The sequence below is a fragment of the Physella acuta genome, unplaced genomic scaffold (assembly GCF_028476545.2).
Source record: "Physella acuta isolate Inbredline_101_S28 unplaced genomic scaffold, ASM2847654v3 ptg002202l, whole genome shotgun sequence".
Classification (NCBI taxonomy): domain Eukaryota; kingdom Metazoa; phylum Mollusca; class Gastropoda; family Physidae; genus Physella; species Physella acuta.
In genome coordinates, this window is record NW_026733702.1 from 91076 (window position 1) to 118005 (window position 26930).

The following is a 26930-nucleotide window of genomic DNA, read 5'->3' on the forward strand; positions in this document are numbered from 1 at the left end:
GCTACAAGTGCCAGTATGGTAAAGTAGATTCAAGTAGAATGGATCATATTAAATAATTCGTTGATAGTATTTTATCTGTAATTGCAACCTTTATTATAATATTTTTGAAATAATGTAGATTCTATATCATGATCAGCAATATTAAGTAATATTTAAATGAACTATGAGAAAAGTGATACTATTATTACTATAGTATAAAATTTACTTTTTCTGTATTATAGCAAACCGTACAACAGCTTGACTGCTAACTCGATAGCCTCGGGTTCGTACCCCGGAGCTCGAGTCTGTATGACGTCTCTGAGTCCACCCAGCTTAAATGGGTACCTGACTCCTATTAGTTGAATAAATGCGGCTGGGCATGAAGCTGACCACATTATCCCCTTGTTCCGAGGTTATTGAAAACAGGTGACCTCCACTTCATCTACCCCATGTGTCTACTGAAGGGAAACAATGATGAATGTGAATTACAAAACATAAAAATCTTGTCATCTACCTCAGAATGAATGTTAACTGAAATAGATCTGTGTATATTTAAAACAGAAAACGATGATGACAGTACAGAACATTGCCTTAGATGTGATAGCTAGATTATTGATTATGTAGAACAATGATCTAAGCCATAATAACATTTCGTTTGTAATATTAATTTTACTATTTCATGTATACATGAATGATTATTTTTCAACAGTGGATTACTTTAGGTCTCTAAACCCAAATGTATTTGTTGATTTGAGTGCGTGTGACTTCGCTCGTCTAGTAACACACCATTTTGATCTGACTCACTTTTCGTGGGCCCGATTTAGTTTTGAAAGAGGTATTCAAAAGTAGATTTTAAGTTCTTAATTTTATTTAAGTGCTGTCAATTCCAAATATGTTACATAACTACAAATTTAATATAATACTTACGTTTATAATTTCGTTAAAATAACTGAAAAAGTTATAGCGTTCACAGGAAGACACTGTGACACAAACACACAGACATAACGACAAACTGTAAGACAATTTTTATTTTCTGAACTACGAGGTTTTTATAATCTTGAATCCTAGTTGTTGTTTTTCTAAATAATAAATCCATTCTATTTTTTAAAATTCAGATGAATTCCCAAGTACTATAAGCATCTATTTCAAAGCCGACGTTGGGGATCCTCTTGAATGCGAAAGTTATTACCTCTCCCACCTTGATAGAAACGTGTTTGATTTCTATTGCCAGCCATTCTTGGATATACGGCGACGGGTGCTTTCATCCACGTTTGACCAGATTGGCTGCAGGATGTATTTCAGTCGAGGTCTGTCACTGGTGTTTCGTTCACATTTTAACTAGTGATTGACATAGGGGCAGAGTTTCTTCCAGTTTCTTACCGCCCCCCCTCCCCCCGAACGGAATGAAATTTATATAATGTATATAGAAAATATATACTTTTAACAGTGTCCGCAACACCGAAGAAAGTTTACCGCCCCCCCCCCCCCCCCAAATTTCAAGTGCCCCCCCCCCCCGTAGAAAAAAGTCTGGAAGAAACACTGCATAGGGGTTTCTTTTACTGCTTTTATCCAGGGTGCTGCCTAGGATTATTGTTCAAGATGAATTAAACAATTGAAAACTACATGCATTTACCTTTAAGTTGATACCAATTTTAATAATTAACATTTGTCTTCGGTAGCTTAGAACTTGATTTAAAAAAAATGGCTACGATTTTATGACTGTTAGGTGGGTTAGTTTTTAAGGAATGTTGTTGTGACGCGAGATCAGTGGCGTAGCCAGGATCGTCTCAAGGGGGGGGGGTTCCAATTTTTACCCGGGGACAAACTTTCGATTTGCACCCCCCCCCCCCTCAAACTTTCGATTTGCACCCCCCTCATACTTTTTCTATATACCAAGGGGTCTATGGGGGGGGGGGGGTTATGAACCCCCCCTAACCCCCCCCCCCTGCCTACGCCACTGGACGCGATTGACCGTTCTGCCTACATTCTTCCCATTCTAACACACTGCAGGCCTAAAGGGCTGTCTTGGTTGGCTGTTGACTCGATCAAATTAAAATTTTAATGAGTTTTTTTTTGTTTATCCTGATGAATTTTTTAAATTAATGCGATTAGTTTAGTAAGGCGTAATATACAATTTCCTACATGTCATAATGTTTGTGCGTTGTCAAAATAGTATTAAATACAGAAATCAATGTTTTTATTCCCTTTATGTTCTGCTGGATATTCTCAGCTATTTGACAAAAAGATATGTATAAAAGGCTAGTCCACATCAAAGACTAATCACCAATTGTTAAAACAAGATAGGTCTCGCTGAATAGCACGCAAAAATAACGATTAAAAATATGTTAGAAATAACCATGAAAAATGTTGAAAAATGAAAACGGAAACCTGATATCTTCGTTCTCTGCGGCCATCATTACCGTAAAAGTAGGTCAAGCGATAGCCTACTTTAATTCAGTCGAAATTTTTATTTTAGGTCTCTTATTAAATATGACATTAACATTTAGCTTACATTTTCCTTTTCATGTGTTTGGCTTTCTTTTCGTACTACCTTTTCCACTTATGAAAACAAACATTGTGAATTTGCATTATAATATCCTTATAATAATTTAAAAATTTAAAGTTAAACTTAACTATGATCTTCATTTCAATCCAAACCTAATCTCTGGAACTTGTATATTCCATATGTGCTGACCATAGGAAGAAACCTGGCTCTAAAACAGCTGAGCACAGACGCCATCACAGTGGATGGGAATACAAGCAACTCCAATTGTTTTAACTCTAGTGACTGGAGAGGTTCCTTCGCTAGACCGTCTTATATAAATAACATCATCATCCACACCAACGATGGTGAGATATTCTTTTTATTATACAAAATATAGTTCTTTACAGTAAAATAGAACATGTTTCAAAACATTACTTCATTCGCAGCCAAAAAGTTTAGATTTCTATTTTATTAGACAGAAACTGGTCCTTCACAGGGAACATATTTAGCTATTGTTTATACGAAATCTCATCACATGCATCAATAAAGATGAGATTTTAGAAAATCTCATCACATGCATCAATAAAGATGAGATTTTCTAAAATCTCATCACATGCATCAATAAAGATGAGATTTTCTAAAATCTCATCACATGCATCAATAAAGATGAGATTTTCTAAAATCTCATCACATGCATCAATAAAAATGAGATTTTCTAAAATCTCATCTTATGCATCAATAAAGATGAGATTTTCTAAAATCTCATCACATGCATCAATAAAGATGAGATTTTCTAAAATCTCATCACAGATGAGATTTTCTAATATATACATAATTTTCTCCCTTAACTGAGAGTTTCTGTATATACCTTTCCTAATGTACATAATTGAACAGAGGTCTTCAGAGACATATATTAATGTGGGAGGGGGGTGAAAGAGGTATAGCCCCCCTTAACCCCCCCCCCCCCCCGCAAACAAGTTTAAGGACTCTCGACCCCTCCGAAGAAACTGGACATTATATAAAGTAAATATATACTTTAAACACACTCCACCACCACCCCCCCCAATAAATTTAAACCCTCCCCTCTCACCCCCTCACGCTCCCATGAATAAAATATCGGGAAAAAAAAATCATCGTATCACAACCAGTAATTGTACGTTTCATTTGATCAATGCAGCGAACGCTAAAGTGACGTTTGAAATAAGCTATAGGTTTGCTGAGAATTCGAGCTGGGCGCAGGATTTAGACAGTCGTTTCACCCAGTACGGGCGAGTGTGGGTAACCAATGCTCTCGATATCCTAGCACTCGTGTCGGCCATAGAAATCAATGTTGGCAATGGCGAGATGTTTCCGTTTTGTGAAGTGGAGGTTATCGGAGGTGTGTTCACAGTTCAGTGGCGTAGCCAGGATCGTCTCAAGGGGGGGGGGGGGGGGTTCCAATTTTTACCTGGGGACAAACTTTCGATTTGCACCCCACCCCGTCAAACTTTCGATTTGCACCCCCCTCAAACTTTCAATTTGCACCCCCCTCATACTTTATATATATATATACCGAGGGGTCTATGGGGGTGGGGGGTTATGACCCCCCCTAACCCCACCTGCCTACGCCACTGTAACAGTTGTTCTTTTGTGATGTTTGTTTAATTCGCTTATTGTTGGGGTTATGGTTTTGGTTCTTGAGTTGTGAGTGTGTTTAATACGCTTATTGATGAGTTATGGTTTTGGTTCTTGTGTGATGTTTGTTTAATACACTTATTGTTGGGATTAGGGTTTTGGTTTATTTGTGATGAGTGTGTTTAATGCGATTATTGTTGGGGTTAGAGTTTTAGTTCTTGTGTAATGAGTATGTTTAATACGCTAATTGTTGGAGTTATGCTGTGAAAATTGCGGTGTCTACAATATATGTTTGTAAATGCAGAATTTTAAATAATAAATCAGAGAATAACAAAAAGATAATACAAATATTTCAATAACTAAAATAAAACAAATAAAAAACGATTTAAAAATTCTATGATAATGCACTATTTTTTTAATAACAATACAGAAAATCAAAGGCCATTTCTAAATTTTATTAAAGGTAATCATATCTAATAAATAGTATAGTGTACTACAATTTCTTTATAGTTATTTATTGCGATAAGGGTTAGACAGAAAACTGCACAATGAATATCTAAGTTGGACAGGCCGTTTTTTTTAAAATTTTTTTGGCAATTTCATTTGTTTTAAATGCAAGAATTTTAATAAATGATTTTCTTTACGTATATAATAATACACTAATAATTAAATAAATATATATAGTGCGTATAATAGTGCGGAATTGTAGTAGTGAGCAGCCTACTAATTTCAGAACATTTTAATTTATTCATTAAAAAATGAATTCCAATTAAGATCAATTTAATGTCTTATTGCATCGTCTTCAAGTTTTGACAAACACAACAACTTTGAAACGAATCTGTCGGTTAAAAGTGCCTGAAATTTCGCTCCCCCGTTTTGATCTATGACGACAGACAAAGGAAAAAAGTTAACTAAAAGCTTGTAGAAAAAAAAAGATGATTAATAAACACCACAATCAGAATTCAAATAGTTATGAGCCGTGTGTGTTGCTGACAATGGTCAGATATTTGCCATTCAGCTTGCTTGTTTGTCTACCACAACAGAGACCAAATGTGACAGCTTTCATTTTGGCCTGGAGTGTGAGCACGTCTGTTCTTGCCCGTTTCAGAAAAAAGATTGTGATGGTCTTAACGTGTGTAACATGCCCTGTAAAGCGGGATTGAGGGAATGTAAATATCGTGAGTAGTATTTGTATACTGTTGTAAAATTACAAGGGGATTTTATGGCAATTGAAATATAATTATCTGACGTTTAAGACATTGAAAGGAGTTTAAATTGTCTAGTTAATTTTTTGTTTATTTTGTTATATATATATATATATATATATATATATATATATATATATATATATATATATATATATATATTATATATATATATATATATATATATATATATATATATATATATATATATATATATATATATATATATATATATATATATATATAATATACATATATTCTTATGTGCATATAAATAAATGTATATTTATATATATATGTTTATATATATATATATATATATACATACATATATATATATATATATATATATATATATATGTATATATATATATATATATGTATATATATATATATATATATATATATATATATATATATATATATTATATATGCATGAGATAGGAAAGTTAATCCAAAAGTGCATGCAGCACTAAACTCTCCTTACTCAACTGCATTTTGATAAGTGTAATATTGCTCAATGTGTAAGAGATGATCCGTCTGTACATGTTTTAGTCTGCTCCAGTCGCTATTTCAACCAAGGATGTGCCACTAAGTGCCTGAGTGATTGCGGCACGGACTTGTGTCACAACGTCGAGAGCTCTTGCGTCGAGTGCACATCCACACCTAGGTTTTGCGAAAACGGTAACGTATAGGGTCCAGACATTTGGCTCCGTGGTTTCCATTGTAGAACAATGGCAATCTCTTATATACAAGACAAGCGTTCGTACGCGCGTAATTAAGTACGTACCTACGCTTGGCATTATTCATTGTTTGTCATAGAGATTTAAACGTCATGAACGGTTTGACTATCGGATACAGTTGGAATTTTTGTTGGTATGGTAAGAGGTATAGGTATTAGGGAGAACCGTCGGTTTGAGAAAGGGATAGGGATAATGGTAATGATAAGGATAGAGTTAGAATATAGAGATAGATAACAGAGATAGATATAGACATTAGACATTAGACATTAGAAGTAGACGTAGACATAGACATTACATAGACATTACATAGACATAGGCATAGGCATAGACATAGACATAGGCTTAGGCATAGACATTGACATAGACATAGACATAGACATAGACATAGACATTGACATTGACATTGACATTGACATTGACATTGACATTGACATTGACATTGACATTGACATTGACATTGACATTGATATTGACATTGACATTGACATTGACATTGACATTGACATTGACATTGACATTGACATTGACATTGACATTGACATTGACATTGACATTGACATTGACATTGACATTGACATTGACATTGACATTGACATTGACATTGATTCATGTACACACGTGTGATTGTAAATTGACCTACCAGCATTAGCATAAATTAGTTAAGAACTGAGAATATGATAATTATTTAGTATCAGTTAAATTGCTGTGTTTTGATAGGTATACACTCTATACAATTAGAAATGTACCAAAACTTTGCATTGGCTGATGAACATATATATATATATATATATATATAGGTTTTATTCTAACTTGCTACATTTTCACTCATTAATGTACCATCTCGCTTTGTAACTCAGTTCATAAATTAACCCACCTTTCAACATTATAACACTCTCATGCATGATTTTGAAGCCCTGTGGCCTGGCAGTAGAGAAAACTACACAGTCTTAAGTGTCGGGTTTGAATTCTAGTCCAAATACACAGGTACTCATGTTAGGGACCTTTTAGGAGCGTGGGCGCATAACTGACCAAGGTAGAGGAACTAACAAAACTATCCCTAAATCTACCAAGGTAGAGGAACTAACAAAACTATCCCTAAATGTACCGAGGTAGAAGAAATTACAAAACTTTCCCTAAATGTACCGGGGTAGAAGAACTAACAAAACTATCCCTAAATATACCGAGGTAGAGGAACTAACAAAACTATCCCTAAATGTACCGAGGTAGAAGAAATTACAAAACTTTCCCTAAATGTACCGGGGTAGAAGAACTAACAAAACTATCCCTAAATCTACCAAGGTAGAGGAACTAACAAAACTATCCCTAAATGTACCGAGGTAGAAGAAATTACAAAACTTTCCCTAAATGTACCGGGGTAGAAGAACTAACAAAACTATCCCTAAATATACCGAGGTAGAGGAACTAACAAAACTATCCCTAAATGTACCGATCTAGAGGAACTAACAAATTTCGCTCTAAATGTACCGAGGTAGAAGAACTAACAAAACAATCCCTAAATGTTCCAAGGTAGGGGAACTAACAAAACTATCAATAAAAGAACCGAGGTAGAGGAACTAACAAAACTATCCCTAAACGTACCGAGGTATAGGAACTAACAAAACTATCCATACATGTACCGTGGTAGAGGAACTAACAAAACTATCCCTAACTATACCGAGGTAAAAGAACTAACAAAACTATACCTAAATGTACCGTGGTAGAGGAATTAACAAAACTATCCCTAAATGTACCGTGGTAGAGGAACTAACAAAACTATCCCTAAAAGTGCCGAGGTAGAAGAACTAACAAAACTATCCCTAAATGTGCCGAGGTAGAAGGACTAACAAAACTATCCCTAAATGTGCCGAGGTAGAAGAACTAACAAAACTATCCCTAAATGTGCCGAGGTAGAAGAACTAACAAACTATCTTTAACTGTACCGAGGTAGAGGAACTAACAAAACTATCCCTAAATGTACCGAGGTAGAGGAACTAACAAAACTATCCTTAACTGTACCGAGGTAGAGGAACTAACAAAACTATCCCTAATTGTACCGAGGTAGAGGAACTAACAAAACTATCCCAAAATGTACCGAGGTAGAGGAATTAACAAAACTATCCATAAATGTACCGAGGTAGAAGAACTAACAAAACTATCCCTAAATGTACCAAGGTAGAGGAACTAACAAAACTATCCCTAATTGTACCGAGGTAGAGGAACTAACAAAACTATCCCAAAATGTACCGAGGTAGAGGAATTAACAAAACTATCCATAAATGTACCGAGGTAGAAGAACTAACAAAACTATCCATAAACATACCGAGGTAAAGGAACTATAAAAACTATCCCTAAATGTACCGAGGTAGAAGAACTAACAAAACTATTCCTAAATGTATCGAGGTTGAGGAACTAACAAAACTATCCCTAAATGTACCGAGGTAGAAGAACTAACAAAACTATCCCTAAATGTACCGGGGTAGAGGAACTAACAAAACTATCCCTAAATGTACCGTGGTAGAGGAACTAACAAAACTATCCCTAAATGTACTGGGGTAGAGGAACTAACAAAACTATCCCTAAATGTACTGGGGTAGAGGAACTAACAAAACTATCCCTAAATGTACCAAGGTAGAGGTACTAACAAAACTATCCATACATGTACCGAGGCAGAGGAACTAACAAAACTATCCCTAAATGTACCAAGGTAGAGGAACTAACAAAACTATACCTAAATGTACCGAGGTAGAAGAACTAACAAAACTATCCCTAAATGTACCGAGGTAGAAGAACTAACAAAACTATCCCTAAATGTACCGTGGTAGAGGAACTAACAAAACTATCCCTAAATGTGCCGAGGTAGAAGAACTAACAATAACTATCCCTAAATGTGCCGAGGTAGAAGAACTAACAAAACTATCCCTAAATGTGCCGAGGTAGAAGAACTAACAAAACTAATCTTAACTGTACCGAGGTAGAGGAACTAACAAAACTATCCCTAAATGTACCGAGGTAGGGGAACTAACAAAACTATCCTTAACTGTACCGAGGTAGAGGAACTAACAAAACTATCCCTAAATGTGCCGAGGTAGAAGAACTAACAAAACTATCACTAAATGTGCCGAGGTAGAAGAACTAACAAAACTATCCCTAAATGTGCCGAGGTAGAAGAACTAACAAAACTATCCTTAACTGTACCGAGGTAGAGGAACTAACAAAACTATCCTTAACTGTACCGAGGTAGAAGAACTAACAAAACTATCCTTAACTGTACCGAGGTAGAAGAACTAACAAAACTATCCTTAACTGTACCGAGGTAGAGGAACTAACAAAACTATCCCTAAATGTGCCGAGGTAGAAGAACTAACAAAACTATCACTAAATGTACCGGGGTAGAGGAACTAACAAAACTATCCCTAAATGTACCGGGGTAGGGCAAAAGCTTACTTTACTGCCAGACCTACACTGTCAATTTGCTCTAATTTGTATACATGAATTTATCATCCAACATTTTAGATCCTCAACATAGATACATGGATCTCCCGTACATTGCCAACCCGTTTATTATAGGTAGGTGTCCGATCACTGAAGATAGCATCAACTAATCTCCTACTGTTTTTTGTAAACTTCTGTAACATTTCTTATGCCGTCATTAGTTTTCATTGCATACCCTTAACAGTATTATTATTATTAGTAAGTTTTAATATATCGGTTTGATACCAAAATATTATTACATTAAGGTAAAAATATATAACTATTATAGGTGTTTAGACTGTTTCGTGATTTTCTAACATATGTTTTGACTGTATCAAAATCTGTTTAAACATTATCTATAGGCGGTCTCAAGATGATGTTTATAAATACATTTAAGAACTTACTGTTTCGAAATTTGATAAACACATTTTTTGACTTTCTCCAAGTGTGTTTAAACATATCTTTAGACGGTCTTAAGATTATATAAACTGCTTTGACACATTTTAGATCTGTTTCGAAATTTGATAAACATATTTTTTGACTTTTCTCAAAATGTGTTTAAACATACTTTTAGACTGTCTCAAGATTGTTGAAACCTATTTATAGACTGCGAACATGGAACCTACGGCCAGGAATGTGACTTGAACTGCAGCGTCAAATGTGATAATCAGACCTGTGACAGTATCACAGGCCGGTGTTTGAGTTGTCCCCCTGGATGGCGGGGAGACTACTGTGAACAGGGTAAATTTGTTTTTTTTTATTATTGACGAATCTATTCTTAAAGTTTGAGGAAAATTTGAAACATAAGAGTTTAGGACATTTTCAACACTGGAGCTCTGATATTAGCCGCTTATACATCAACAGATATTATTTTGCTATAACTGTTCTTTGTAAAATAAATCGGTGGCACTGTTAATATATTTTTTTACATTTTTAAATACGTTAAAAAAATAGGTTTATACTTTTAAAGTGATAATTTGATCGTATTAATACGTGTTCCATTTGTAAAACAGCACTTATTTGTGCTTAGGTTCGCTGACAATGCGTCGTATTTTAAATACAATAATTAATTGCGTTTATGTTCACAAACGATGCGTTATATTTTTAAAACAATACTTAATTGTAATTAAGTTCACAGGCGATGCTTTATATTTTTAAAACAATACTTAATTGTAATTAAGTTCACAGGCGATGCTTTATATTTTTAAAACAATACTTAATTGTATTTATGGGACAGGCGATGCTTTATATTTTTAAAACAATACTTAATTGTAATTAAGTTCACAGGCGATGCTTTAGATTTTTAAAACAATACTTAATTGTAATTAAGTTCACAGGCGATGCTTTATATTTTTAAAACAATACTTAATTGTAATTAAGTTCACAGGCGATGCTTTATATTTTTAAAACAATACTTAATTGTAATTAAGTTCACAGGCGATGCTTTATATTTTTAAAACAATACTTAATTGTAATTAAGTTCACAGGCGATGCTTTATATTTTTAAAACAATACTTAATTGTAATTAAGTTCACAGGCGATGCTTTATATTTTTAAAACAATACTTAATTGTAATTAAGTTCACAGGCGATGCTTTATATTTTTAAAACAATACTTAATTGTAATTAAGTTCACAGGCGATGCTTTATATTTTTAAAACAATACTTAATTGTATTTATGGGACAGGCGATGCGTTATATTTTAAGAAACAACAATTACTTGTGTTTATTGAACAGGGTGCGGGGTACAGTTTTACGGCCCAAATTGTGTGTTACCGTGTAGCCCTAACTGCACCTACAGTTACTGTAACAACGTGGACGGTACATGCATGGAATGTCCAAAGGGCAGGCACGGGGAGTTCTGTGAATTTGGTAGGTTGTTGTGTAGGCCTATCTATACACATCTCAATTGGGTAGGTTGTTGTGTTCTGGGTAGGCCTATCTATACACATCTCAATTGGGTAGGTTGTTGTGTTCTGGGTAGGCCTATCTATACACATCTCAATTTGGTAGGCTGTTGTGTAGGCCTATCTATACACATCTCAGTTTGGTAGGTTGTTGTGTAGGCCTATCTATACACATCTCAATTTGGTAGGCCGTTGTGTTCTGGGTAGGCCTATCTATACACATCTCAATTTGGTAGGTTGTTGTGTAGGCCTATCTATACACATCTCAATTTGGTAGGTTGTTGTGTAGGCCTATCTATAAACATCTCAATTTGGTAGGTTGTGATGTAGGCCTATCTATACACATCTCAATTTGGTAGGTTGTTGTGTAGGCTTATCTATACACATCTCAATTTGGTAGGCTGTTGTGTAGGCTTATCTATACACATCTCAATTTGGTAGGTTGTTGTGTTCTGGGTAGGCCTATCTATACACATCTCAATTTGGTAGGTTGTTGGGTAGGCCTATTTATGCACATCTCAATTTGGTAGGTTGCTGTGTAGGTCTATTTATCCACAACTCAATTTGGTAGGCTGTTGTGTAGGTCTATTTATGCACATCTCAATTTGGTAGGCTGCTGTGTAGGTCTATTTATGCACATCTCAATTTGGTAGGCTGTTGTGTAGGCCTATCTATACACATCTCAATTTGGTAGGTTGTTGTGTTCTGGGTAGGATATCTATACACATCTTAATTTGGTAGGCTGTTGTGTTCTGGGTAGGCCTATCTATACACATCTCAATTTGGTAGGCTGTTGTGTAGGCCTATCTATACACATCTCAATTCAGTAGGTTGTTGTGTTCTGGGTAGACCTATCTATACACATCCCAATTTGTTAGGTTGTTGTGTAGGTCTATTTATGCAAATCTCAATTTGGTAGGCTGCTGTGTAGGTCTATTTATGCACATCTCAATTTGGTAGGCTGTTGTGTAGGCCTATTTATACACATCTCAATTTGGTAGGTTTTTGTGTAGATCTATCTATAAACATCTCAATGTTAGTAGGTTGTTGTGTAGGCCTATCTATACTAATCTCAATTTGGTGTGTTGTTGTGTAGGTCTATTTATGCACATCTCAATTTGGTAGGTTGTTGTGTAGGCATATCTATACACATCTTAATTTGGTAGGTTGTTGTGTAGGTCTATTTATGCACATCTCAATTTTGTAGGCTGCTGTGTAGGTCTATTTATGCACATCTCAATTTGGTAGGCTGTTGTGTAGGCCTATTTATGCACATCTCAATTTGGTAGGCTGCTGTGTAGGTCTATTTATGCACATCTCACTTTGGTAGGCTGCTGTGTTGGTCTATTTATGCACATCTCAATTTGGTAGGCTGTTGTGTAGGTCTATTTATGCACATCTTAATTTGGTAGGCTGTTGTGTAGGCCTATTTATACACATCTCAATTTGGTAGGTTGTTGTGTAGGCCTATCTATACACATCTCAATTTGGTAGGTTGCTGTGTAGGCCTATCTATACACATCTCAATTTGGTAGATTGTTGGGTAGGCCTATCTATACACATCCTAATTTGGTAGGCTGTTGTGTTCTGAGTAGGCCTAACTATACACATCTCAATTTGGTAGGCTGTTGTGTAGGCCTATCTATACACATCTCAATTTGGTAGGTTTTTGTGTTCTGGGTAGGCCTATCTATACACATCTCAATTTGATAGGTTGTTGTGTTCTGGGTAGGCCTATCTATACACATCTTAATTTGGTAGGTTGTTGTGTAGACCTATCTATACACATCTCAATTCGGTAGGTTGTTGTGTTCTGGGTAGACCTATCTATACACATCTCAATTTGGTAGGTTGTTGTGTAGGTCTATTTATGCACATCTCAATTTGGTAGGCTGCTCTGTAGGTCTATTTATGCACATCGCAATTTGGTAGGTTGTTGTGTAGGCCTATCTATACACATCTCAATTTGGTAGGTTGTTGTGTAGGCTTATCTATACACATCTCAATTTGGTAGGTTGTTGTGTAGGCCTATCTATACACATCTCAATTTGGTAGGTTGTTGGGTAGGCCTATTTATGCACATCTCAATTTGGTAGATAGCTGTGTAGGTCTATTTATGCACATCTCAATTTGGTAGGCTGATGTGTCGGTCTATTTATGCACATCTCAATTTGGTAGGCTGTTGTGTAGGTCTATTTATGCACATCTCAATTTGGTAGGCTGTTGTGTAGGCCTATCTATACACATCTCAATTTGGTAGGTTGTTGTGTTCTGGGTAGGCCTATCTATACACATCTCAATTTGGTAGGTTGTTGTGTTCTGGGTATGATATCTATACACATCTTAATTTGGTAGGCTGTTGTGTTCTGGGTAGGCCTATCTATACACATCTCAATTTGGTAGGCTGTTGTGTAGGCCTATCTATACACATCTCAATTCGGTAGATTGTTGTGTTCTGGGTAGACCTATCTATACACATCTCAATTTGTTAGGTTGTTGTGTAGGTCTATTTATGCAAATCTCAATTTGGTAGGCTGCTGTGTAGGTCTATTTATGCACATCTCAATTTGGTAGGCTGTTGTGTAGATCTATCTATAAACATCTCAATTTTGGTAGGTTGTTGTGTAGGCCTATCTATACACATCTCAATTTGGTGTGTTGTTGTGTAGGTCTATTTATGCACATCTCAATTTGGTAGGTTGTTGTGTAGGCCTATCTATACACATCTCAATTTGGTAGGTTGTTGGGAGGGCCTATCTATACACATCTCAATTTGGTAGGCTGTTGTGTTCTGAGTAGGCCTAACTATACACATCTCAATTTGGTAGGTTGTTGTGTAGGCCTATCTATACACATGTCAATTTGGTAGGTTGCTGTGTAGGCCTATCTATACACATCTCAATTTGGTTGGTTGTTGGGTAGGCCTATCTATACACATCCTAATTTGGTAGGCTGTTGTGTTCTGAGTAGGCCTAACAATGCACATCTCAATTTGGTAGGCTGTTGTGTAGGCCTATCTATACACATCTCAATTTGGTAGGTTTTTGTGTTCTGGGTAGGCCTATCTATACACATCTCAATTTGATAGGTTGTTGTGTTCTGGGTAGGCCTATCTATACACATCTCAATTTGGTAGGTTGTTGTGTAGACCTATCTATACACATCTCAATTCGGTAGGTTGTTGTGTTCTGGGTAGACCTATCTATACACATCTCAATTTGGTAGGTTGTTGTGTAGGCCTATCTATACACATCTCAATTTGGTAGGTTGTTGGGTAGGCCTATTTATGCACATCTCAATTTGGTAGGTTGCTGTGTAGGTCTATCTATACACATCTCAATTTGGTAGGTTGTTGGGTAGGCCTATCTATACACATCCTAATTTGGTAGGCTGTTGTGTTCTGAGTAGGCCTAACTATACACATCTCAATTTGGTAGGCTGTTGTGTAGGCCTATCTATACACATCTCAATTTGGTAGGTTGTTGTGTAGGCCTATCTATACACATCTCAATTTGGTAGGTTGTTGTGTAGGCCTATCTATAAACATCTCAATTTGGTAGGTTGTGATGTAGGCCTATCTATACACATCTCAATTTGGTAGGTTGTTGTGTAGGCTTATCTATACACATCTCAATTTGGTAGGCTGTTGTGTAGGCTTATCTATACACATCTCAATTTGGTAGGTTGTTGTGTTCTGGGTAGGCCTATCTATACACATCTCAATTTGGTAGGTTGTTGGGTAGGCCTATTTATGCACATCTCAATTTGGTAGGTTGCTGTGTAGGTCTATTTATGCACATCTCAATTTGGTAGGCTGTTGTGTAGGTCTATTTATGCACATCTCAATTTGGTAGGCTGCTGTGTAGGTCTATTTATGCACATCTCAATTTGGTAGGCTGTTGTGTAGGCCTATCTATACACATCTCAATTTGATAGGTTGTTGTGTTCTGGGTAGGATATCTATACACATCTTAATTTGGTAGGCTGTTGTGTTCTGGGTAGGCCTATCTATACACATCTCAATTTGGTAGGCTGTTGTGTAGGCCTATCTATACACATCTCAATTCAGTAGGTTGTTGTGTTCTGGGTAGACCTATCTATACACATCCCAATTTGTTAGGTTGTTGTGTAGGTCTATTTATGCAAATCTCAATTTGGTAGGCTGCTGTGTAGGTCTATTTATGCACATCTCAATTTGGTAGGCTGTTGTGTAGGCCTATTTATACACATCTCAATTTGGTAGGTTTTTGTGTAGATCTATCTATAAACATCTCAATGTTGGTAGGTTGTTGTGTAGGCCTATCTATACTAATCTCAATTTGGTGTGTTGTTGTGTAGGTCTATTTATGCACATCTCAATTTGGTAGGTTGTTGTGTAGGCATATCTATACACATCTTAATTTGGTAGGTTGTTGTGTAGGTCTATTTATGCACATCTCAATTTTGTAGGCTGCTGTGTAGGTCTATTTATGCACATCTCAATTTGGTAGGCTGTTGTGTAGGCCTATTTATGCACATCTCAATTTGGTAGGCTGCTGTGTAGGTCTATTTATGCACATCTCAATTTGGTAGGCTGCTGTGTTGGTCTATTTATGCACATCTCAATTTGGTAGGCTGTTGTGTAGGTCTATTTATGCACATCTTAATTTGGTAGGCTGTTGTGTAGGCCTATTTATACACATCTCAATTTGGTAGGTTGTTGTGTAGGCCTATCTATACACATCTCAATTTGGTAGGTTGCTGTGTAGGCCTATCTATACACATCTCAATTTGGTAGATTGTTGGGTAGGCCTATCTATACACATCCTAATTTGGTAGGCTGTTGTGTTCTGAGTAGGCCTAACTATACACATCTCAATTTGGTAGGCTGTTGTGTAGGCCTATCTATACACATCTCAATTTGGTAGGTTTTTGTGTTCTGGGTAGGCCTATCTATACACATCTCAATTTGATAGGTTGTTGTGTTCTGGGTAGGCCTATCTATACACATCTTAATTTGGTAGGTTGTTGTGTAGACCTATCTATACACATCTCAATTCGGTAGGTTGTTGTGTTCTGGGTAGACCTATCTATACACATCTCAATTTGGTAGGTTGTTGTGTAGGTCTATTTATGCACATCTCAATTTGGTAGGCTGCTCTGTAGGTCTATTTATGCACATCGCAATTTGGTAGGTTGTTGTGTAGGCCTATCTATACACATCTCAATTTGGTAGGTTGTTGTGTAGGCTTATCTATACACATCTCAATTTGGTAGGTTGTTGTGTAGGCCTATCTATACACATCTCAATTTGGTAGGTTGTTGGGTAGGCCTATTTATGCACATCTCAATTTGGTAGATAGCTGTGTAGGTCTATTTATGCACATCTCAATTTGGTAGGCTGATGTGTCGGTCTATTTATGCACATCTCAATTTGGTAGGCTGTTGTGTAGGTCTATTTATGCACATCTCAATTTGGTAGGCTGTTGTGTAGGCCTATCTATACACATCTCAATTTGGTAGGTTGTTGTGTTCTGGGTAGGCCTATCTATACACATCTCAATTTGGTAGGTTGTTGTGTTCTGGGTATGATATCTATACACATCTTAATTTGGTAGGCTGTTGTGTTCTGGGTAGGCCTATCTATACACATCTCAATTTGGTAGGCTGTTGTGTAGGCCTATCTATACACATCTCAATTCGGTAGGTTGTTGTGTTCTGGGTAGACCTATCTATACACATCTCAATTTGTTAGGTTGTTGTGTAGGTCTATTTATGCAAATCTCAATTTGGTAGGCTGCTGTGTAGGTCTATTTATGCACATCTCAATTTGGTAGGCTGTTGTGTAGATCTATCTATAAACATCTCAATTTTGGTAGGTTGTTGTGTAGGCCTATCTATACACATCTCAATTTGGTGTGTTGTTGTGTAGGTCTATTTATGCACATCTCAATTTGGTAGGTTGTTGTGTAGGCCTATCTATACACATCTCAATTTGGTAGGTTGTTGGGAGGGCCTATCTATACACATCTCAATTTGGTAGGCTGTTGTGTTCTGAGTAGGCCTAACTATACACATCTCAATTTGGTAGGTTGTTGTGTAGGCCTATCTATACACATGTCAATTTGGTAGGTTGCTGTGTAGGCCTATCTATACACATCTCAATTTGGTAGGTTGTTGGGTAGGCCTATCTATACACATCCTAATTTGGTAGGCTGTTGTGTTCTGAGTAGGCCTAACTATACACATCTCAATTTGGTAGGCTGTTGTGTAGGCCTATCTATACACATCTCAATTTGGTAGGTTTTTGTGTTCTGGGTAGGCCTATCTATACACATCTCAATTTGATAGGTTGTTGTGTTCTGGGTAGGCCTATCTATACACATCTCAATTTGGTAGGTTGTTGTGTAGACCTATCTATACACATCTCAATTCGGTAGGTTGTTGTGTTCTGGGTAGACCTATCTATACACATCTCAATTTGGTAGGTTGTTGTGTAGGCCTATCTATACACATCTCAATTTGGTAGGTTGTTGGGTAGGCCTATTTATGCACATCTCAATTTGGTAGGTTGCTGTGTAGGTCTATCTATACACATCTCAATTTGGTAGGTTGTTGGGTCGGCCTATCTATACACATCCTAATTTGGTAGGCTGTTGTGTTCTGAGTAGGCCTAACTATACACATCTCAATTTGGTAGGCTGTTGTGTAGGCCTATCTATACACATCTCAATTTGGTAGGTTTTTGTGTTCTGGGTAGGCCTATCTATACACATCTCAATTTGATAGGTTGTTGTGTTCTGGGTAGGCCTATCTATACACATCTCAATTTGGTAGGTTGTTGTGTAGACCTATCTATACACATCTCAATTCGGTAGGTTGTTGTGTTCTGGGTAGACCTATCTATACACATCTCAATTTGGTAGGTTGTTGTGTAGGCCTATCTATACACATCTCAATTTGGTAGGTTGTTGGGTAGGCCTATTTATGCACATCTCAATTTGGTAGGTTGCTGTGTAGGTCTATTTATGCACATCTCAATTTGGTAGGCTGCTGTGTAGGTCTATTTATGCACATCTCAATTTGGTAGGCTGTTGTGTAGGCCTATCTATACACATCTCAATTTGGTAGGTTGTTGTGTTCTGGGTAGGCCTATCTATACACATCTCAATTTGGTAGGTTGTTGTGTTCTGGGTAGGATATCTATACACATCTTAATTTAGTAGGCTGTTGTGTTCTGGGTAGGCCTATCTATACACATCTCAATTTGGTAGGCTGTTGTGTAGGCCTATCTATACACATCTCAATTCGGTAGGTTGTTGTGTAGGCCTATCTATACACATCTCAATTCGGTAGGTTGTTGTGTTCTGGGTAGACCTATCTATACACATCTCAATTTGTTAGGTTGTTGTGTAGGTCTATTTATGCACATCTCAATTTGGTAGGCTGTTGTGTAGGCCTATCTATACACATCTCAATTCGGTAGGTTGTTGTGTTCTGGGTAGACCTATCTATACACATCTCAATTTGTTAGGTTGTTGTGTAGGTCTATTTATGCACATCTCAATTTGGTAGGCTGTTGTGTAGGCCTATCTATACACATCTCAATTCGGTAGGTTGTTGTGTTCTGGGTAGACCTATCTATACACATCTCAATTTGGTAGGTTGTTGTGTAGGCCTATCTATACACATCTCAATTTGGTAGGTTGTTGGGTAGGCCTATTTATGCACATCTCAATTTGGTAGGTTGCTGTGTAGGTCTATTTATGCACATCTCAATTTGGTAGGCTGCTGTGTAGGTCTATTTATGCACATCTCAATTTGGTAGGCTGTTGTGTAGGCCTATCTATACACATCTCAATTTGGTAGGTTGTTGTGTTCTGGGTAGGCCTATCTATACACATCTCAATTTGGTAGGTTGTTGTGTTCTGGGTAGGATATCTATACACATCTTAATTTGGTAGGCTGTTGTGTTCTGGGTAGGCCTATCTATACACATCTCAATTTGGTAGGCTGTTGTGTAGGCCTATCTATACACATCTCAATTCGGTAGGTTGTTGTGTAGGCCTATCTATACACATCTCAATTCGGTAGGTTGTTGTGTTCTGGGTAGACCTATCTATACACATCTCAATTTGTTAGGTTGTTGTGTAGGTCTATTTATGCACATCTCAATTTGGTAGGCTGTTGTGTAGGCCTATCTATACACATCTCAATTCGGTAGGTTGTTGTGTTCTGGGTAGACCTATCTATACACATCTCAATTTGTTAGGTTGTTGTGTAGGTCTATTTATGCACATCTCAATTTGGTAGGCTGTTGTGTAGGCCTATCTATACACATCTCAATTCGGTAGGTTGTTGTGTTCTGGGTAGACCTATCTATACACATCTCAATTTGTTAGGTTGTTGTGTAGGTCTATTTATGCAAATCTCAATTTGGTAGGCTGCTGTGTAGGTCTATTTATGCACATCTCAATTTGGTAGGCTGTTGTGTAGGCCTATTTAAACACATCTCAATTTGGTAGGTTTTTGTGTAGATCTATCTATAAACATCTCAATTTTGGTAGGTTGTTGTGTAGGCCTATCTATACACATCTCAATTTGGTGTGTTGTTGTGTAGGTCTATTTATGCACATCTCAATTTGGTAGGCTGTTGTGTAGGTCTATTTATGCACATCTCAATTTGGTAGGTTGTTGTGTAAGCCTATTTATACACATCTCAATTTGGTAGGTTGTTGTGTAGGCCTATCTATACACATCTTAATTTGGTAGGTTGTTGTGTAGGTCAATTTATGCACATCTCAATTTGGTAGGCTGCTGCGTAGGTCTATTTATGCATATCTCAATTTGGTAGGCTGTTGTGTAGGCGTATTTATACACATCTCAATTTGGTAGGTTGTTGTGTAGACCTATCTATACACATCTCTATTGGGTAGGTTGTTGTGCTCTGGATAGGTCTATTTTTACACATCTCAATTTGGTTGGTTGTTGTGTAGGCCTATCTATATACATCTCATTTACACATACTTAAGGAAATATAAGGAATAGATTCAGCCTAATTATTCATCCATTTATATCTTACACAAAAACGACTCTTTTCTAAATTTACTTTTGTATAGTGCAGGTTATTTTTTTCTAAAGTTCCCACTTGAATTTGTTCACATTTATATAGTGCAGGTTATATTTTCTAAAAGCACCACTTGCATTTTTTCAAATTTATACAGTGCAGGTTATATTTTCTAAAAGCACCACTTGAATTTATTCAAATTTAAACAGTGCAGGTTATACTTTCCAAAAGCAGAACTCTAATTTGTTCACATTTATATAGTGCAGGTTATATTTTCCAAAAGCACCAATTGAATAAGTTCACATTTATATAGTGCAGGTTATATTTTCCAAAAGCACCACTAGAAGTTGTTTCTATATTTAGAATGTGAGAAACATTCCTACGGAAAAAACTGTACGGAGACTTGCAGCGAAAACTGCGTCGACCAGCTGTGTAACATGACAGATGGCGTCTGTTTAAGCTGTCCTGTCGGGCGTCTGGGCGACTTCTGCGATAAAGGTGGGTGGAAATGCAGACGTCATGCACAGTTTGCTGTGAATATATCCCGAAAATTAAGCCAGGCAATAGTTTTCTTGGCTCAAGTAAACATGTTTGAATTGTTTAAACAAGGTGAAAAAATAACATGCAGTTTTATGTTTCAGATAGTTAGGAACTATATATATATATATATATATATATATATATATATATATATATATATATATATATATATATATATATATATATATATATATATATATACATACATACATAAATAAATAAATATATATATATATTCATATATATATATATATATATATATATATATATATATATATATATATATATATATATATATATATATACTAGCCGTCCCGGCCAGGCCCTGCTCTGGCTTCTGTGAAAAACCTTTCTGTTAAAGACCATTACCTGTGTGTTTAGTAATCATCATAAACCCGGCATTGCCCACCCAAACCACAACCAACCAAAACAACAAAACGCAAACATAACGCTAACACAATTACAAATAAAAACGAAAACAAAAAACCTAACAACAAACCCAACCACAACCACAAACACCAATACAAACACAAAGAAAAAACAAACAAAAAAGCAAACGAAAACAAAAACCTAACAACAAACCCAACCACAAACACCAATACCAACAAAAAAAAAAAAAAAAACGAAAAAGCAAACGAAAACAAACCAAATCCAAACGCAAAACCAACCAAAAACACAAATACAAACCCAAACAAAAAAAAAAACACAAACAAAAACGAAAAAAGAAAGAACAAAAACGAACCAAATCAAAACGCAACCACTAACGCAAACCCACCTAAACACAAAGAAAACACTAACGCGAACATAAACGCCCGGGGCGGAATCACCTGTTTTAGCTTAATGAACGACTATAGTACCCCAACTTATTCACAGTCTTTTGCACTCACTTAAACGAACGCGCCTGTTTCAATTTAATAAACAATTTTAATACTCCAAGCTTATCCGTAAAATACCTACAACATTTGCACTTGATCAATCCCCGCTAATTATGTAATTATTTTTTTTCCCAACACCAAAACAAAGTAATTAAAAAGTAAATTATTTTCACGGAATGCAATTGTTTTATAAAGGGAAGTAATTGTGTTTTTCCTAATTTATCAAAGGGAAGTAAGTGCTATAGGACTAAATAAAGACATAATTAGAATTTTTGTAAAAGATGATATTTTTTTTAAAACTTGTGTTTAATGAACATGCCGACAATTATTACTATAATTTGAAAAATGAAAATTATTTCCCAACACTTTCAATGGTAATTTTTTAGCTCATAAATTTAGACAAATGCGCACGATAATTTTTCTAACACTTAAAATCGTACAATTCCAACGACATACAAATGCATTACATACAGAACTGAGCTTTATATATTAGATATATATATATATATATATATATATATATTCATATACATGTGTGTGTAAATATATGTATACATAGATGTGTGTTTGTGTGAACCTGTTCCTGTGTTTGCGTGTGTACCTGCGTGTGTTTTATCAGCCACCTACATTGCCCTCAGACCCATCAAGTATTGGGGCGAACGAGAGCAACAGAGAAGAGAAATGCAGCAGCAACTGCGACCGTCGGGCCTGCGATCCAGCAACACGGAAATGTTTTGATTGTGTGTCCGGAAGGGTTGGAGATTTCTGTGAAAATGGTAAATTGGGGCAACATTGCAGCTTGTAGTTTCATGCAATTGATCATGGAATGAATTGTTATCGTTTATTTTTTTATTGTTGTATGCCTATGGACATCTTTCTACAGTAAAGTAATATTCCTTATTCGGACCATAGGTACACAGATTTTGTATGCCTTTTTAATGTTCATATACTTAAGTAATAATACTTATTCGGACATTTGATCCATATATAATCCTCTTTAGACCTTGCGATCAATTGGGCAGATGGAATAGATTTCATATTTTAGACATAAGAAGGGCAGGTGTGGTCAGCACCTTGCACAACCGCCTTTATTTTCCCTAACATGAGACTCACGGACGTTCTACTACTTGCACCCGGATTCGAACTTTCGGGTTAGCAGTAGAGCGATCTACCTCTTCGGCCACGCCGTCCCATACATTCAAACAATAGGGAATTTAAATTAAACCGACATTTCTTTGTCAAAGGCCTTTGAAATCGTAATATAGTCAGCAATATTTCAGGTGACTTTAACTTCCCCAATGCGAGTCAGGTACCCATCACGGCTGGGTGGACTCAGTTGTGTCTTTAAACAGATTTGAATGATTTTGGGGTGCTGACATAACTGACGTTTATGGCCTAACCTACCTGAGAAAAAACAATTATGTTGTAATGTCATTAAAACAAATGTGTAGCATAGGTCCACACAAATAAGGGTGTTTGATATGCAGACACATTTGTTGCATAAAGCCAAAAAGTACAATCTGCCTCTCGTTAAAATAAATCAGTTGCTTATGATTGCTATAAGTGTGAAGATGAAACAAACATGAATTTTAAAACCACTTTAACCCTTGGACTACTAGAACCACTTTAACCCTTGGACTACTAGAAGCACTTTAACCCTTGGTCTACTAGAACCACTTTAACCCTTGGACTACTCGAACCAATTTAACCCTTGGACTACTAGAACCACTTTAACCCTTGGACTACTAGAACCACTTTAACCCTTGGACTACTAGAACCACTTTAACCCTTGGGCAACTAGAACCACTTAAACCCTTTTAGAAACACTTTAACCCTTGGATAACTAGAACCACTTTAACCCTTTTAGAAATACTCTAACCCTTAAACTGGAACCACTGTAACCCTTTAACTTCCACAGAGTGTAGCAACACAACGTTCGGGCCCAACTGCCAACAACAATGTGACCCTAATTGTGTGCCCGAGTCTACTGAGATCAAACGCCTGTGTGACGTCATCACCGGCGATTGTCTTCTCAAAAGCAAATTTCCAGATGACCCAAATGCCGAGGGTGAGTGTGTGGTCGAGACGAGCTTGCCAAGAGAAAGTTTGAACATCCAGGACAAGGAATCGATTGGTTTTTCTAAACATATTCTTTGATATTAATGGTAGTTTTAATGTGTCTTCATTTTACATGGGCAGACACTCTACCTTGAACATAGTGTTTCTTGCAGACTTTCTCCGGGGGGTGGGGGCGTGGGGGAGAGGGGCACTTGAAACTTTCGGGGGGGGGGGGGCGTATAAAAGCATACATACATAATTTTTATCTGATCGAGGTGGGGGGGGGGGGGGTGGGCTTGACATTCTTCGTAAAGGGGAGGGGGGTGGAAGAGAAATGGTGCCTGAAAGAAACTCTGCTTGCACACTTAACATTACTATACTATGCCCAATGATATTTTAATATGAGTATGTTCACACGTGCGTTAGTTACTTCTTCTTAATTATGTTTCAATACATATTTGTATATACATTCCTGTATTGTTCAAGAATGTATGCTCACAATGTTTTATATATGACACGATGTAAACCATTTACAGAAGGCTCCGACGACACATCTGGTGGAATGCATTTGTTGTTTGTGCTACCCGCATTATTTATTGCAATCCTGGTCATCTTTATATTCATATTTAGGTTCGTAGTGTTCTTTAAAGTACTAATTTAACGTGCCATTCATCTGGTCTATTTCAATACATTTGCTTATGTGATCAGACTGAATAAGATGCGTAGTTTAGTTAACTATCAGTAACCTAATCCCTTTTTAAAGACGGGTCTAATATCGGACCCGTGTAAAAAAAATTCCCCGAGAAGATATTAGATAAGTCTCAAGTATCAACCCCCAGGCAGATGAGGCTCGATATCTGGGGGCAGATACTATAGAGAAAACTCCAAAATCAGACAACTGCTGACTTGTAGCTTTTCTAGGTTGGATCAAACGCTATGGAAGCAAATCCAAAAAGAAAAGCAAAAAAAAAAGGAAAAAAAAGCGTGAGCCAACGGTATATATGTCTCATAACAATTTGACAAGTAATATTGAATTGTAATGGAACGGAATCCCCCCAGACACTAGAATTAAAAACGAAGAAAAAGAAAAAAATATAGATTACCGTATAGAATATATTTTAATACACATTTCCTCCATCTGTCTAGAAAAATGAAAAACGTTTTACCGGTGGATGTCCCAGGTAAATTCTGTTCTGTTTCATTTTATTCTGTCTCTCGATTTTAACGATCTCTTTCTTATTGTATTGTATATAAGAATGCTTTTTATTGTTTTAAAGCACACACACACACACGCAAACACATACACATACACACACACGCACGAAAATACATACATACACACAAACACACGCACGAGCATCCGCTCACGGATAAGCATACATAAACATGTGTATAAGCGTATATATATATATTATATATATATATATATATATATATATATATATATATATATATATATATATATATATATATATATATATATATATATATATATATATATATATATATATATATATATATACATTTTATATATATATAAATATAAATTTATATATAAATAAATATATATATATATATATATATATATATATATATATATATATATATATATATATATAATGTTTTGGGTGTGCATGCGTATTTCTGTGTGTGTGAGAGGTTTTTTTGGAGAAAAAAGATATATATATATATATTATATATATATATATATATATATATATATATATATATATATATATATATATATATATATATATATATATGTATGTATATATATATATAATATGTATATATAATATTTGTAAATAAATATATATATAATATATATAAATAAATAAATAAATAAATAAATAAATAAATAAATAAATAAATAAATAAATAAATAAATAAATATATATATATATATATATATATATATATATATATATATATATATATATATATATATATATATATAATATATGAATATAAATATATAAATAAATAAGTAAATAAGTAAATAAATAAATAAATAAATATATATATATATATATATATATATATATATATATATATATATATATATATATATATATATTATATATATATATTATATATGTGTGTGTATGTGTGTGTATGCATGCGTGTTTCTCTGTGTGAGATTGTTCTTTTTGGATAAAAAAAAACCATTGGAGATTTGTCGTGCTTTCAATAAACCTGCCTTTGTACAAACGTCCGTCGCCTATATGTGTGTCCACGATGTGTTAAAGCAGTGTGTGTTTTATGTAGCGCCGAATGACATGACCAAAACATCGACGTCAGTGCCCATCGCGAATCTCAAGGTCTACATACTGGGACACACCAGGGAATTGTTTCTCAACCAGTTCTATGTAATCATGAAAACTATTTGAATTATTTCTTGTTTCGTTAATTTTTTTTTTTATGTTGATCGTGTTGCTTTACAGTAGATTATAAAAAATACTTAAAGACAAATAAGTGGTCATCCATAAATGACGTCACACTTGTAGGGGGAGGGGGGTCCGTAATTTTGTGACGATGTGTGATGAGGGGGGGGGGGGGGGTTCAGATGTTGTGACGTCACAATTTTGCATTATAAAAAAGCAATGTTAGAAACGAATTTTAGACTTTCTTTTCGCGTTTTAGATAACTGTTTTTAATAAATTGTAATAGTTTAGACAAGATTTTGGAAAAAATTTCGATGTTTAAAAAAAATTCAACTGCAATTTTGAAGGGGGGTTGTAGGTTGAGGTGTGACGTCAATTTGCGGGGGGGGGGGGGTCTGGCTTTTTGTGACGACGTGTGACGGAGGGAAGGGGGAGGTAAATAGTGTCAAAAAGAGTGACGTCATTTATGGATGACCCCTAATACGGCTGTGTTGATTTTTAATATGATAGTATTTATTTTCTAAAGTCTATACCGATTGTGCATGATGGTGAAAAAACGGGGAAAAAGAAAGCTGCTGGTACTTGTAAGTCGTCGTTATTTCTTTTTTATTTTTTTTATCATCC

At 35.7% G+C, this 26930-nt stretch overlaps 1 protein-coding gene across 1 annotated transcript; it reads left to right on the forward strand.

Annotated features, from left to right (window-relative positions):
• Positions 1-428: 428 nt before the first annotated feature.
• Positions 429-23932, forward strand: LOC131932543 (multiple epidermal growth factor-like domains protein 6; the record flags this gene model as incomplete). Its single annotated transcript, XM_059289464.1, has 12 exons — positions 429-459; positions 1095-1286; positions 2680-2829; positions 3642-3842; positions 5122-5256; positions 5839-5967; positions 9540-9593; positions 10104-10238; positions 11234-11368; positions 20813-20947; positions 22503-22640; positions 23783-23932. Coding segments are annotated over exons 1-12 (1585 nt in total), but the record flags the coding sequence as incomplete, so codon positions are not given.
• Between the last annotated feature and the right edge of the window lie 2998 nt (positions 23933-26930).